Raw genomic sequence first — 17,375 nt, forward strand, 5'->3', positions numbered from 1 at the left:
TGGTGGGCCTCTGCTTCTTTTCCCATTTGCTAGATTTTCTATTCATGTGGGTTGCCAGCTTTGGGTTCGCTGGTCCGGCGGCAGATGGTCATTATCTTCCGACTCTGACGAGGTAGATATCTCAGTGTATCTGCACCTGGTGGATAGTCTCGTTAGGCGCCTTAGCAGTGCCAGTTCTTGTTGTGCCTGCTTGGCTTCCTCTCTCTCTGGGCCCATAACCTGTCTTTTTCTGGGTTGTTCCCCAGGAATGCAACAAGATTCGCCAATTTTCTCATCAGCTCAGGTCTGTCCAGAATATTCTTTGTCCAGGATGCGGTCCACCTCTCGTCTGGTGCGTTGAAATGTGATTGTGCTGTGTGCGAGCAGGCTATTGCATAGTGCATATCAGGCTGCACCCGCACCTGTCTGATGCTACCACCTTAAACCTTTGCAACTTGGCAGCAAAGGAGTCATGCCCTGTAACAAGCATGATACTCTCCCTTCATTCATCTTGTTTCTGACCCTTGGTAGTATCTCATGTTCTGACCACCCTGGTTTGTCAACAGTATCCCATGCTTGCTGCAGCTCTTGCATCATATCTCTCCATAAGTGCAGAGTTAGGGAGGAGTACATTGTCTATAGTTGTTCCGTTTCTTGTTGCCTCCGTGGCACATCGGTCGGCCTCCTCAATGCCTCACGGGCCCACATGAGCTTTTATCGACACTCGAATGAGCGAGTATCTGTGAGCAATTCTCTGGCTTTTCTGGCCGTTGTGTGTTTAGTCAAGGGGTTCTTTTTCGCCACCAGACTTGACTGTCTGACCTGGCATGTGTCAGAGTTTTTAGTGTGGCTGCATCCTTAAGTGCTTGATGCATTGCTAGTAGCTCCGCTTGGAAGACAGAGTTCTCTGCTTGCAGCTTACACTTCCAAGTCTTGAGAATGGTCTGTTGTATTGTCTGTGTATAAGCTGCTCCTGTTGAGCCCTTCACCTTGGGGCCGTCTGTGTAGTACTCTATTTCTTACAGTGTGGGGTCCATTTGGTTTAGCTGCACCTAGTATCTAAGTAGTGTCTTGGATGGATGGACCACCCGGCACAGTGGTTCTCATACTGATCTGGTTGAAGGGTCTCTTCCACAACTATGGCTCTGTGCACAGCCTCAGCAGCGTGGTCGCTCTTGCTTGGTACTTGAGTCTCAGCTAGAGTAGTGGTATTCCTAGAATGACCTGCAACACATTGGTGGGAGTTATTTTGTAGGCTCCGGCTACATGCAAGAGATGGGGCCTCTCTGGATTAAGTCAAGTTTGTCTTCTAATTGGACCTTGGGTCTTGAAACCCATATGGCTGTGCAGGGTTGTTTGGTTTAAACCATGGTTTAAACCTTGGTTTTAACCAAGTAGTTTTTTTAAAAAAACCAGTTTGGTTTTTTTCAAAAAATCAAATAAAAGTTGCCTAAATATAATTTTTTTCCTTGAAAAATATCATATTGGTTCATTATTAGCCAAAATGTTTCATTTTTACCACATTTTATATCCTTGGGGTACATTCTGATGGTATATCTTTAAATGACATAAGATTTTATAAGCGGGTTTTTTCAAAAAGTCTCATAAAAGTGGCCAGAATATATATATATTTTTCATATGAAGTATCTTAGTTATTTAAAGTTATATACAAAAGCCAAAATGTCTCATTCTTACAACATTTTCTACCCTTTGGCTACATTCTGATGCTCTATCTTTAGCAAATTCATGAATAAGGATTGCATCACACATCTAAATGTAGTGGTGTATTATCTCACAGGGTTTCTTTTCCCCTTCACAAAGAAGCAGCAACAGTAGTGACACCATCATGCTAGGGGCAGGTGGTCCTATAATCCAATAAAGACATCAGCTGTCCTTAAAGGACAAAGACCAGTGTACTAGTAGTTACATTACCTCACATACATTTTCATTTTCTTTCCCATAAGAAGTAGCACGTCTCCTACTGTATATCTCCCAGTCTTAATATTCAATAGTAGTTTTTTTTATACTTTCACACTGTTAAGCCCAGTTAATCAGGGTTCTACTGAATAATAATAACAGATTTATGAAAAATAATCAGCTATATACAGGGAGATTATAATTTGAATTTTGATTCTCCAAAACTATACAATAAGTACTGATCAGAATGACTTGAAAATTTGCATTGATACTCCTGAAGCAATGGAAGTTTCTTTCGCAAAAGAAAAAAGTGCAAAATGTGTAAGTAGATGACGCTGTACTTGGCCAGCAGTATAATCTATTTTGTGCAACCGCATCATTTCAGCACTTCCACAGCATCAGTGTGTGGATAGAACTTCTATCAAGATGCACATTGCAATACCAGCAAAGCAGCTGCTGAAGACCCATTTTGACAGGATGCACCTTAACCCTTGCAACTTCTGTCTGTGGGTGTAATAAACAGTGGTCAGATTGCAAACTTTGAATTGCAATCTCCAGCACATTCCCTATATGTTAGAAGTTCCTCAGGAATATTAACGCGGGGAGGGGGGGGGCCATTTGGTTTAATAAAGCTGAATTGTAAGCACATCTACATCATGACCATGGCATACTCCGATTCTGTTGTTGAACAACAATTTTTGTGCTTTCAACCTCAGGTTGGACAACATATTTAACATTTCTTAAGTAAGTTGTAGTTATTTGTTCAATTACTTCGTTTTTTGTGATGTTTCCATGAATTATGAAATCATGCAATGCTATAATTAAGGTATCATTTTGCCATGACTGGCTATCGTTTCCATTCTGCGAGCAAATTTCCCACATGTTGGATGATGTCATTAATTTTACATTTTTAAGTATTTTTTCCCCTTTACCAAATAAAATTGAATATTTTCAGGAATATTCATGTCAATTTTCAAGTCATTTTGACAATCGTTTTTTTTTTACAGTGTTTTGAAATCAGAACCTTAGTTATAATCACCCTGTATATCGTAAATCATTGCTAATTAATCTGCATTATTTATGCTTCATTAAATACATTATATTCACTTAATTTTTATTACTTTTTTCAAAATAGCTTCCTAATTAAGCATACTGAAAGTAACTGGAGAAAAACCTTTATATACTATATGATTAATAGTAGCATTGAAAGAATTTTCAAACACACAGTAATCCATTGAGTTGAGCAAAAAATAACTAAATTGCAAAAGTTGGTTTTTGTTAAAATGTAAGAAATATTTATTGATTAATTAGCATGGGAATAGTGTTAATTGCATTAATAACCATTTCATTTTAGTTAATTATTAGAAATTTGAATGATTTTTCAGAAATTTCATTGTTTTTAATGTTAATACTATTTAAAACAAAAAAACCGGTTTGAACCAAAAAAAACCTGGTTTAAACCAAAAAAACCCGGTTTTTTGGTTTTTTTCAAAAAACCGGTTTTTTTACCAACCCTGTGGCTGTGCCACAGAGGACTATGCGTTCTGCTAGGGTCTGATAGAGAGTTTGTATCATTTCCTGTGGTACGCCCCACCAGTTGCCTGCAATTTTCCTCAACTTCTGTAGCATGAGGTGCTAGAAAGGTTTAGGCACTAACATTGTGCAAGACATCTGAAAACGTACATTATTTTAATTTGTGTGGGACAGAGTTCAAAATAATAAGAATAATAAATAAGTAAGTGAATATTTTCCCTAAATTCAATCATACCTGTTAAACACTAAATGTACCATTTTTTTATTCCCTGTGTCTCTCCCCCCCCCCCCACCCCCACCCATAAAGAACTCAGACTCACTATATCAACAGCGTCATTTATTTGGAAGTAAGTACGGTTTGCCCAATGTCACAGAGGTTGCAGGGTTAAGGAAGTTGTAAGGTTAGGAGGTTAAGTGATTTAAAGAGGTTAAAATACAATACACTGTCCATAAAAATTATGGTGGTTTTATATAAATATGGATAGTTTCTCGATTCATCCCAACAAGAATATGATTATTCATGATAGATTTTTTTTGTAAAACCTATATAAAGATTACACAAACAGTTTTTAGAATAAACTATATTTATAGAAATTAGTTCAATCAGGAAACAGCTGATAAAAAAAAAATCATTGTTCTTTATTTTCAAACAAAACAGTACAAAGTACAGAATCAGAGGCATACATGGGGGGGGGGAAGATAGAGGGCCTCTACCCCTGAAAAAATTTTAATATCCAAAGAAAATACCTTTTATATATGCCATTTAACCAATATCTGTTGATTTAAATGCTTTTTGAAGGCCGGTAATTCAAAATTTCTAGGAAAGAAAATTATTTTTGCCCTCTCAAAAGGTTGATCCTTCGTATGCCCTTGTATGGAATTAATATAATTATCTTCATTCTCAGAAGATACAAAACAAATCTCTTTTTTGCTGTGTGTATGGGGTTATAGGCACTGAAGCTTCTTTCTATTGCAGCAGCTGCAGAAGGCATGGTAAGTATTTGTAATAAAACTTTTTAAAATTCCTTATCTCTGTTCTCTCCTAGGCATATTTACAAAGGGGTGTTATAGTAGGCCATAGCCCAAGATGGCACAAATGGAATGAATGGTCAAGAAAATAAGACTAGAATGGGAGAAGGGCAGCAAAACCATAAATCGGTCTCTGCATTCTCTGTAGACATATGAACACTTTATAGCATATATCTTTCAAAAAAACGCTCTCTTTTGCCCTATATCCTGCCATTTCTAAAAGAGTTCCTTTTCTGATAGTGGAATTCTTCTTTCTCACCTTCTGTAGTTAGTTGCTAAGTGGTAAATGTATTCTGACCCAACTTGTATGTTCATCTCTGCTAAAACTCACACCATTAAATTTAGGATCCAGAATGCTTGTTGTATGTTGAAAAAGTTTCATTGCCATAGCTTTTCTTTTTTTACGGTTTCACATATGATTTTTTCTTCATTTTTCAGAAGTGAAACTGATAATGAAAGTTGATGTGAAGCTTTTTTAATTTCAGAATGCTTCAGCAGCAATATGAATGTCTGTTTGGCCAAATCCAACACTGTGATTCATTTCACATTAGGGCTTGGCTAATCACAAATTTCTGAAACACACAACAAAAATACAGGGTGATTAAAAACTCAATGTACAAACTTTTAGGGGAGGTAGAAAACAAAAAACAACAACAAAAAAACAGAATCACATAGGAATGTATGACCGAAAACCCCAACCTGATCAGTTGAAGGATTAACGAAGATCCAAAAATGACAAGCCAATAATGGGTGGAAAAATTGTTAATTTAGTGATACTTTACATGACCCTGTAAAAGCATGGTGCACAAGACACCCCTTGACTCTGACACCGACCTCGTCGCAAGAATCTTCTTTGCAGCTGCACAGGTAAAGGGCTTATATCCCAGAGCGGACAGAGCCTGAGTCTTATCTGGTTTGACAGAGGTAGTTTTAAAAGGATTCGACAATCAATGTGTCTCCATTATGAAGCGTGCATAACTGTGGATGGTAAGAACTTTGAGCACTTGTGGTGAAACTTAACGTGTAAATGTACTGTTCTTGTGTAAAGTATCGCTAAATAAAGAGGTTTTTACCCATTATTGGCTTGTCATTTCTGCATTTTCATTTATCCTCCAGCTGATCAGGCTGGGGTTTCCTGTCACACATTTCGATGTTATTCTGTTTTGTTTTTGTGTTTTCTACCTCCTTTAAAAGTTTGTACATTGAGTTTTGAATCATCCAGTATATCGTTCATCTAAAATGCAAGAATGAATTACTATTCAAACTATTGGGAATAATTAGTCGTGCCCATCGAGAATATTTCCAAGTCTTTTGAAAATGGAGATGTTTGACTTGATTTTTTTTTGTACAGTTGCTTTTGCTTGCAGAAAAATCATAATACAGTATATAGCATTATTTTACTAATGTAACAAATCTACTACACTAATTTTAATTGGATAAAAGTATTCTTACATGTATAAATTTTAGGCATATATATAAATATTTTAAAATTTGTGGAAAAAGTAAATTTGAAGCATTTTTTCAGTTTAATATTTAGGTTGTGAAAAAAAAATTTAAAGAAATAATTGTGAAAAATTAAATGTAAACAAAACATGTTCATGACTGTAACAAACTATTTTTTTCATTTAAAGAGAGAAATAAATCATGATACATGGTCTTTTAAAGTTATATGATGTGATTTTGCTTTTGATGAACAGAAAAGAAGTAAGAAGGACCAACAGAATGGAAATAGAAGTGATGACTTTCGTGCAGGTAGAATTTTAATGCATATCATGTCATGTAACATGAATTAATGAAATTCTATTCATAATTTCCTGACCTCTTTGTTTTTTCCACATGATATCATGTTGGCAGCTACACTGGTGCTCAAAAGTTAAGCAACAAAAACAAATATGCATTAAAGCAAATTCTTTTATTCTTTTTTTTTTGTTGGCATTTGCACAGGCCATGGGATGAAGCAAAAGACACTCTTAGGCAGAATCGCAAAGAAATTAAGAAATCAAAACTCATGAAGCAGACGTAGAAAAAAATAATCATATATTCGGCCACAAAAAGTTCATTGGAGGAGGTCAGGGAATATGGAATGTGACAGGCTCTACTGTCACAAGCTTGACGATGTCAATCCGTACAAGTTATAAGATTATTAACGGTGGTTTGTGGTATCAGGGTCCATTCACATAAAAGACATTTTCACGGCTCTCTGAGGTTTATGGAAAGCCATTAAATATACTCCAAGAATGTCCAATACATGCTCTATATCAGGGGTGCACAACCTCCGGCAGGTGAACCAAATGCGGCCCACCAAGGGGTTTCATTCAACCCATGACAGGTGTTCCAGAAGAAAAGTATCAATTTACACCACACGATAAATACCTAGCATAATCATATTTCATTCATAAATATATGGAAAAATGAGATCTATACAGGACATTGCTAATTACTGCTAAAAAATTATCAAATGCAAATAAAGTTGCCAATTCCAAAAAATTTTCAAAGGCAAGTAAAGTTACCAACTATCACTAAAATTGCTGAAAAATTGCCAATAACGGGAAATAGAGGGCAAATTGCAATCGGGGGTTAAAATGTAACTCACCAAAAAAGAACATAGATGCTTGACAAAAATATTTTTATGTGACTACAATTATAGTTATGTTATAGATTATATTATGATAGTTATGACTCTAAGTCATGAAAATAATCTTAATTCTTGATTTCAAAAATTTAAGTAAGCTTCATTAAAAATAAGGGAAAAAAATTAAGTCATTTTATAAAAAAAGTTGGAACATCCAAAATTGCATTGTCCTAAAATATGGGTCATATGGTCACCCTATGCCCCACGAGTGGCAGAAATACTGCATATCTAGCTCGCAAAATAAAAAAATTATGCACCCCTGCTCTATAGGGTTCAAGTCAAAAGAAACAAATTTGAATCAGTGTTTCAAACTGAATGTAATGCTCGACAACATGAACTATGTTAACTATTGCATTATCGTTCATAAACGTGGCATCAGGTCCAGTGACAAGAAGAAATAGTGCAAGCATATGGTGCCAGGATGCTGTCATTGATAGTGTACTACCGTCTCTGAACTCCTGATGAAGACATGAAGTTCAGTGCAGGAGCAAATAGCAATTTATGTCTGGACCATCAAACCACCAACACTGTAGGCATACCTTTTGTGGATGCCATGGGTCTGATATACAGAGTGTTTCAAAAAGAATCATCTGATTAAAAAAAATCATAACTATTCAGCATCTGTTTTGATCGAATAATGTATAGGTAGAAAGAGGGACATCTCAGGTTTTGTACAGTTACCGACAGGTAGCGCTAACGCTCTTCCTTTGGCTGCCACTTCAGTGTTTGTCAAGAGGGCGACTGCACAACAGAAATTGTTTTGTGTTCTAAGCTTCGCGAAGTTGAGTCTGTAACAATTGTTCATCGTGCTTTTCGTCGACAATACCCTGGGGTTGAACTTGCTACAGCTCAGAGCATTAGGCAATGGTATAAACAATTCCGAGACATGGGTTGTCTGTGTAAAGGGAAATACCATCCCCGCATGCCAGATGAAAATCTGGAGCACATCTGTCAGAGTTTCGCACATAGTCCACAGAAATTCACTTGCAGTGGATGCAAACATGCTCGCAAAAGTTTGGGACGAATTTGACTATTGTATTGAGCACCTTTAATTTAGTTCCTAAAAAACTTTATGATTAGCCATATAATATAAAATTATACTATATACTAATATAAAGTTCAATATCTTTCATATTCAATATCTTTCATATTCAATATCTTTCATATTCAATATCTTTCATATTCAATATCTTTCATATTCAATATCTTTCATATTCAATATCTTTCATATTCAATATCTTTCATATTCAATATCTTTCATATTCAATATCTTTCATATTCAATATCTTTCATATTCAATATCTTTCATATTCAATATCTTTCATATTCAATATCTTTCATATTCAATATCTTTCATATTCAATATCATTCATTTTGTTCAATATATAATATGCGCATTTCAAATCGGGTGATTCTTTTTGAAATGCCCTGTAGATTTCTAGGCATTTTCCACATTTGTATCCAATGGGAGTCACTGTGCAGACCAGTGATTTCCAATGTGGGCGTTAACATCCCCCTGGGGGTGATAGAAAGTTCTAGAGGGGTGGTAGAAGCTACGGGTATAACACAGGATCCTATGGGTTAGATTGCTTTGGGGGCAATGGGAGAAAAGAGGTTGGGAAACTCTGGTTTAGACCAACCCAAGAATGATCCATATAAAGCGCAGTCCCTACTGTTGTGGGGTCAAAAAAGTGATCTTGAGACCAGTTCAACCTTTTCCTATGGTGTAAGGATGCCAATCAGGTGCTGACCACTGGTTGTCTCGTATACAGGTGACTCTCATGCACCATCAAGAAACTGTTTAGTGTGATACTGCTCTTTCTGCAAGTCCCAAACCAAGTTGACAGCTTTGTGTGCTGCAATGTGCTTAAAACACAAGCAATGATCATTGCAAATAGCTGTGACTCTTGGACATCCTCTCACAAGTCTTTGGGATTTCTGATAGTGATTCATTGGCGACTAATGATTTAGCGGGTGACTTTAAGGCTTGAAGATACCTTAGATTGTTTTTACTTGCTCTGAGATTTCCTATCACTGCTCACCATGTAGCATCACTTAGATGATGTCATGTATTTATTTTTCAAGATTTGGCTATATATTCAACTTTTCCTCTACAACAAGGCAATGAGAAAATAAAGAACCTGTTCAAATGATGCCATTTATGTACTGAATTTATTGTCACCTTGGAAACCTTGTTACACAATTTTTTTGCTGCATAATAGTTTATTACATCAATTGTCTCATGTGTGCCTGCAATGTATGCAAATATGGTAGCTTTTTGTTTGTTCTGTCCACTACACATTGAAAAATTTCCAGTTTGTTGCTCAACTTTTGAGCAGCAGTGTATATTAGCCATGTCCATATTTTCATGCTTACCCTGCAAATCAATGTTAAAGTTCTTGAAATGTTATTATACCAACAAGGATGGTATAATACCAGTACTACTTTATTTTAGAAAAAATAACATCCCCTCCATATTTGTTATGGGCATCTTTTTCCTCAGCCACCTTGTTGGGCATTTTGCCAGTTGTGTCCTTGTATTTGTATTTAGGATCAACATTTTAAAGTAATCTACAACAAATAGGAATAAGGCATCTTGATACGAGCCAGAAGACAAGAAACATCTTTAATAATACCTATAAATGCTCATGCACATGAATTTGAAGCTTAATTACTATTTTTTATGAATCCTCTTCTGGTTTTTTGTACACATAAGCAACTTGTTTTTGCATGCTTTGGATATAACTGTAGTAAAGCTTGGCTGGAACATTTGCTGAAGAATCTTGAAGAAGTCTTGTGTTTAGTGATAGAGTTTTAAGAGGGTATAGTTTAGTTTAACAAGATTCTCAAGTCTATCCCAATTATTTTCCATAAATTTCCCTATAATCCTCCATTAGATTTGTATTGAGGAAATTGGTAACCCCTGAAAGTCCTTAAATTTTATTTCGTCCAAATTCTTGTGTAGAGACCACAGTATGGCATGTGTAGTCAAACCTGCTGGGATGTTGCATCTCCTTTTGAATGAAGATGATACACAGAATGTGTGTGTATGCAAATGACTACTGCTACTTAACCGTTAGATAAAAATAAAATGAAAATTAATTCAAACATTTCCGGTTTTTTATCGTATAAAGAGAAGAGTTCAAAGTATTTTTTTTAAGTAAATTCAGAAACTTCAAATTAATATAAACTTTTTTGACGGAATTTTTAAATTTGATATTTTTTTAGGTATTTTTTCCTTATTTTGATTCAAATTTGCCAAAGTTTCAATTTTAAAGTGAATCGAAAATTATTTTTTGTGTTTCTACCACTTAATATATTAATCAAAGTAAATCAACTAGTTTCTTTATACCATTACATGTGAACAAGCTACACGATTTCAAAAATTTATGTTCCATTTATGGAACATTGGCCTTTCAAGAGAGCAGGATTCTAGTGATCTCTAATGTGTAGTGCGCTGCTTTGATTTTCCCGGAGTGTTGTTATCATTTGACGTATTGTATAGAGGTGAATTCTGGGTAACATGAAACAGAAGAATGTATTTTTTGGGGTGAATTGTTTATTTAGAAACTTTTTCAGATTCCGAATTAGAGGACATAGATATATGCCAATTACCTACTGATGAACATCACAGATGTGAAGAGGGTATTGTTGAAAATGATCTAGTAACAACAGTTCTGGCTGATGTATGTGGAATGGTAGATATATTTTGCAGCAATGAGTATAGGTGTTAGAATCTCCCAAAGCGTGTTTTTCAAAAGATGTAGGGCAGAAAAGAGGAGCAAAACGCGTAAATCCAACAATCATGTCAAAATTTCAAAAAAAGGCAAGAAGGTTTTGAGCAATCCGAAAGAATAAACTATTGCATAGGATAAAAAAAATTCTTTCAAGAACCCAATCCAGACCACAGCTGTGGATTCTAATTGAAAAAGATTTGCTATATGACTATTATAGCATGTTGGATAATTCAATCAGACTTGTGAGAAGTGGATCGTATATCGCATTTAGAATTCTGACACGAAATGACAATGAACCTTCTATGAATGAAGGAGAGGTTAACCATTCATCCAGATCCACATTGTCAACTGAAAAAAGCCAGGCCATCTAATGGCCATTATATTTTGTCTGCAATGCTAGGACAGTATACAGTTTGCCAAAAAAACCCACTATAAATGTGACAAACGGGTCCATCAAAGATGTTTTCCTTCTTTTTTTAAATTTGAATTTTCTGTACACATTTTTGTGTTAAAAAAACTGGTATTTGTTGTGAATTTGAATTTGTAATAGGAAATAGAAAATTTTGTATGATAACTGTAGTCCAGAGATAAATAATTGTCAGAATATGCAAAAATGAAAGTTGCATTCCCGGATTCATATCAGATCCAAATCACAAGACAGCAAAATGAAAACAAAAGCCATTTCTAACAAAAGTTATTTATTTTTTCCACTATTAACAATTAAATACTGTTAACATTAACAATTAAGTTCACTGGTTTGCTTGACAATATGAATCATTTTCCCGATCTAAACATTTTATGAATCAAAATTTTTATTACAATAAAATTTTCAGATCTCACCAAAAGGTTCAGCAGTCCACAGTTCTCAATATAAAGTTGAGCATTTCAGTCCTTTCTTTGATGACGTGAAATCATTGGCTTTCTTCAGGAACCGGTTCATCAGTTATAGACGTGAAGCTACATAGTAGATGAATCAACCAAGTTCCCTGAGTGGTTATCGTATGGAAGTTTTGACAAACTGTGTTACCTGCAAGCCTTTGTATGTTGTCATAGAGGATCGCCCAATATCCAGTCATCGTCTGACACTCTCGATCACCACGATCCAACATTGTGTCAACTTTGAAATCAACAACAACAGCCATGGGCAAAGGACCCTATTGTCCTCAATGAGATTACCCCACTTGGTCTGCAATAGAGCTCAAAATAAACATTATTTTGTGAAGTACCAGCCAGTAAAATACCTTGGCACAATTAAATAGTTAATTCACTTCATGTTAGCTTCAATCAGAATGAGCAGATTGCAACTAACTTGAAACAAGTATTTATAAATTAAGGAACCAGTATTTTTCACAGCATAATCAGATTACATGTACCTTATGTCTCAGGATACAAAAAAACACGTCACAGCCAAAATATCAGCGAAATTTACATATTTCAAATTGAAACAACCAGCACTCCAAAAATGACAACAAAACAATACAATAGCTAACAATAGAACAAAAAAACAATATCCGGTCGCAATCACTGATCGTACGATAATCGTTATCGACCTCCGGGAAAAGAAAAAGGTAAATATTTATACATATTCTGACAGGGAAACAAAATATTTAACCCAAACCACCAATCAGATTGAATCAAAAGTGGACTTTTGTGCCGGGGTCTAATGATATCCCCAGCGCGACCCAACCCGCAAGGGTAAAAGGCTTATATCCCGGGAGGGACAGAGCCTGGGTCATGACTGGTCTGTCGGGGTCTAACGATATGTTACAAATGTAGGTGACACCAGTTTCCACTTTCACCTCTCCCCAAGAGCTAATGTCTTTCAAATTTCAAAGTTGATCTATGAAAGTTGATCTTTTAGCCATGTAAAAGAACCTCAAATTTCAAAACAATAAGTAACTTTGTTCATAGTTTGACCTTTAAACAATTAACTGCATATGCAACTCATAAACATTCCTGGTTAAATGAAAGAGTGAGTGCAAGGTGTTGCTATAGTATGCACTTGAAACATTACATTTCTGCTTACATTTATTTAATGAGACAATCATATTGCAGTGAAGATTCCTAAGCTTTTGATGAAAGTTCTCACTGCCCTCATCATTACAACACTCCTTTTACTTTTCAAGGAAATCTATATAGTATTTTATAATCAGATCATGTTTCCATTTTATAATCAGATCATGTTTTCAATGCATCAAGGATATTTTTATGTTACAGAGAACTCATTGGAAGCAAGGTTATATATGTATATAAGTCCCACCGAAGCAAAACTTGTTTGTTTGAAAAATTCACTGCAGGAAAACGATGAACGTGAGTATGTTTTAAATTGTTGATTGGGATGAAAGAATGTGCATGATTCTTCAGTGTATTTGAAGTAAACTCATAGTTCCACATGCTCATGGTTTGCTAAATTTTTGTTTCATGTTCCATGTAAATATTTGTAAGAAATAATTATTTTGGAATGCAAAAAAATATGCATTTTCCGTTGCACCATGTTGATTCTATGTTATTCTACCCACTATGTTGACTGAGAAAATATCTTCATCAGCTATTTATCTTCAAAGCATATGTGTTGGGTTCAAATGAAAAAAAAAAACTGGTTTGACCACATTTTGATAGCACATGAAAAGTTGACCTGTCATACCAATAAAAATTGTGTAAGGCCTCATCAAAATGTCTCAGCGCCTTCTCTTTTCCCACTGGAGTCGAGAAACGAAAATTGGTTCTAAAACAGGATTTAGAGAAAAAATTTTCACGTACTCGATGTTGAACGTGATTACAACAGAATTCTTAAAAATGTTGTCAATTTCTATTAATGTCTTCTGCACCCCCCCCCCCCCCATTGTTGTTGGAAATTAAAGAAAAGAATCTAAAGTACAATTTTCCTGAAAAATTTAAATAATACAAGAATGAAGAACAAATAAAGTACAATATTGGGATTTTATTTGGGTGCAAAATAATAATTATAATTCCCCTTTACACTCATCCATAATTACTTCTATTCCAAAGATTTCTTTAGATATTCTAAAGATTTCTTTAGATATTCTAAAGACAAATCCGATGATACCCATTTCATCAAGTCAGTACCTACCACACAATTCAAGGCAAAAAGAACATATTCATGTCAAAACTTGTAGCCCCATTTTTTTCTTTTTTTTTACAGAAAAATATGCATAGGGGTTATATTGTATCTATGCCTTGGGAAGTGAAGGGGCAAGGACAAAAATAATGGAAATTCATTTTTGAAATAAAAAGAAAGTATTACTTCCACCTTTTCCTAATTGCTGTGTGTATGTAACTATATTCTGCATCAGTTAGTTGGCCAAGCAAAGCCATTGAGGAAAAGGTTCATAAAGTCATTTTTTTTTCATTAGCCTCTGTCATAGATCTTTTTACCCATTTTTTGATGACAGCAGATTTAAACAAATTTCTTTGCATTAAATTGTTTCGTTTTTAGGTTGTTGCATATTTGTTTGAAACTAATTTAAGCATGTTCTAATTTTATAAAACAAAAAAACACACAGTCTCAAAACTCTGGAGACACTCAATCCCTACGTATAGATTTTTTTACCATGGATATGCTTAAGAAAAATGTCAACAAAGACAAAATGCAAATACAGACAAACTAAAATTGAGTTTTCTGATTCGAGAATTTTAAAAACTTTGTTTGCAAATTTATTGAATGTTCTAAATGCTTCTTTCATACAAATTTAAATCTTGACTGTATATGCCAAAATACTTGCTTTTTATTTTGAAATTTGGTTCATTAACTTTTTTCATGTTGTCTCGAAGTGTCTTTGACAAGATATAAATACAGTGCATCTGTAATTAAAGTTTGCATGACTACAGCTGACTATCCATCAGAAAGTTATAAAATTTTAGGAATGTTTGCATGAAGGAATGAGGAGAATTCAAAGCTTCCTCAAGACCAAAAATCTCCACAGTGCTTTAGGTGCAGAATCATTGTGTTTGTAAAAACTTTTAACCAGCAAGGCACATTCTTTTGAAATTTAGATATCATACTTTTGGGTAAAGAAATAAGAATATAGAAATGGTTCTCTTTTGGAGACATTTAAATATACACTGCCATGAAACTTGAGCAGTTTGGTCAAATGTTTGCAAAAGAAATTAAAATGTATACTGCAATATGAATTAAAAACACTCCACTGAAGGTAAATGTTAGAGCTGATTTTTTTTTTTTCTTCAAATTTCTTTTTCATCCTTTCATCAAGACGTTCTTGTAGTTTCATAGTTTTTTGATGATTCCCCCCACCCAAATCAAGATCATAGTGTTTTGGTAAAGTACAAAACAAAACCCTACTCTTTGGGAGAAAATTATGGAAATCCCCTCCCCCTTCAGAAAATAGTGCAGCTCTCTTGGGCTTCCATGCCTGGGTATAAGTTGTTTTATTTTTTCTGTACTTTCAGGCATTCCATCTAATATAATTGTAACTGAATTTGTCGAAAGAAACGAGACAGTAATATTTCGATGTGATGCTCCTGCAATCTCATCAACTAAATTTGAATGGTAAGTGGCTATTCTAATATAGAAATGAGTGCTTATGAAGGATGTTATTGAATACCTTTTCTTGGAATGTGAGTATAGTGCTCTCCTTATTAGAGAATTAAGGGCTCTTGTGTGTGCATATAATTTTTGCAGAAATTGTTTTTTTTTAAAGACCATGAGTAACAGTAAGCTGTAAGGAAAATGTCAAAACGTTGATGTTAGAATTATATGCTCAAACATTCGAGACAATGGAGAATTTTTAAGAGGTTTGAAATACATTAACAAAGTTTGCTTATAACATACCCCCCTATGAAATTCGTGAAGCATGTGTTATACGTGAGGTGTTAAAATCCACACCATTATTAAGATTGTTGTGGACCAAATAAGCTTATGCAGCATGTAATTAAATTTAATATATAGCATGAATATATATAATTTTTGTTTGATATCTTCTGAAGAAATTTGAAAATTTATTAGAATACATGGTATAATATACAGAAAATGTATCCATTTTTAAAAATTTAACACTAGAACGACGAAAGCATTCGTTTTGACCACATAAAAAAAATCACAAAGCTACTTTGACATGTAATTCCAGCCAAACTGTTTGTCTCCAGGTTGTTGAACTTTCATGACTTTTCTCATTGTGTTAAAGCTCTTAAATTCCTAAAATATAAATGTTTCAGTTTTTTTTTTTCTTAGTTTAGTGGTAAAACTAAGTTCTTCCTAGAATGACGGTAGCAGTCATTTTGACCACTATAGAGATATTTCACCAATATGATTGCAAAACATGCTGAAATGGAGTGGTCTTATATTAATATATGGAGTTATCTTATATATTCTTACATTAATATTGAGGGAGAGAACAGATGTTCTCTCATGGTGTTTGTTTTTCTCCTGTACCCATTTTGTACCATTCAAAAGTATACTTTTGGAGAAGCTCATGATTATACATTATCCAATTCATTTAGCGTTTATATGGATCTTTCACTTTTACTGCATTGAATTCTGTGGTACAATACCGCATAATGAAAAGAATCTTCATTTTTAATGATCTTATCCATGGACAGGGTCTCTGACCCAAGACAATTCTCATCATTTTTTTTTTCACACTATAAATTCACTATAGAGGTCCCCCAGGCTCCATCAAAGATCCCAGCTTAGGGGCGTCTGCTTGATGATGTAGGAAGCTGTTATTTTACCATATATCATGCTTTCAACTGAGCAAAAAAATAATTCTACAGTTGGTAAAGAGAAAATCTAGGTCTTCAGTACCATGCATATGCAAAATTGAAATTGCGGACAAAGGACAACTTCATTACTCTATGGATGACCTCTCTGTGAGTATAAAAAAAGGTTGCCATTTGGAATCTGCAATAAATTGTAGGTCCTGGTCTTATTAGCCCTCCTGTGCAAAAAATGACTGTGGTGTGACAAAAAATGATCAATGGATCATTATGGATCAGTAGAACTCTACAGATGAGGGTCGCTGATGTTTTCAACAAAATGGATTCGTTTAGTGCATGATGCTATCGGCATTGAAAAGCTATCTTACCACCTTATTTATATTGCTCTGAATATGGCTGCCATTTGCGTTTTTTCATTCCACACATGCAATCTCATCGCGAATTTCTCAAGTTTATTATATTTCGTCAGTGGACTGCCTGTGGAAAGGAAGCCAAGGAAGGACTGCCTATGAATTACAAAAGCTCAAAAAATCATAGTGAAACCTTTTCTTAAAGTAACAAAACACAGGATTAGTCTTTGTCATAAAAAGCCCTAACCCAATGCAGTGTAACCTGCATGTGTATTGTTAGGTTCTTAACTGCTTCTGCATCCTTGCCTTGGCTATCTGATGTGCTCAAAGCCATCAATGAAGACATTGAGTCTGTGAACAGGTGTACCTGTACAATCTCTAATTCTTGGGCTTTCATTAGCAACATCTTTATTTCAATCAATTTGTCTCAAAATACGGTGGCATAGTCTGATAAGCGAAAGTTATCTTTGTATATTAACTCACCATAATTATATATCATATATG

At 34.7% G+C, this 17,375-nt stretch overlaps 1 protein-coding gene across 2 annotated transcripts in view; it reads left to right on the forward strand.

Moving 5' to 3' along the window:
- The window catches only part of LOC149065507 (uncharacterized), a 162,972-nt gene that overhangs the window by 63,094 nt on the left and 82,503 nt on the right, over positions 1-17,375 (forward strand). For both annotated transcript variants that reach the window (XM_089253565.1, XM_089253566.1), the window contains exons 6-8: positions 6,156-6,210; positions 13,045-13,137; positions 15,256-15,355. In XM_089253565.1, coding sequence (XP_089109691.1) covers positions 6,156-6,210; positions 13,045-13,137; positions 15,256-15,355 — 248 coding nt within the window. The remainder of the gene's footprint in view (positions 1-6,155; positions 6,211-13,044; positions 13,138-15,255; positions 15,356-17,375) is intronic.

Source organism: Pholcus phalangioides, unplaced genomic scaffold, assembly GCF_987345545.1.
Source record: "Pholcus phalangioides strain wild (caught in Gottingen) unplaced genomic scaffold, Ppha-v1.0 ptg000039l_1, whole genome shotgun sequence".
NCBI lineage: Eukaryota > Metazoa > Arthropoda > Arachnida > Araneae > Pholcidae > Pholcus > Pholcus phalangioides.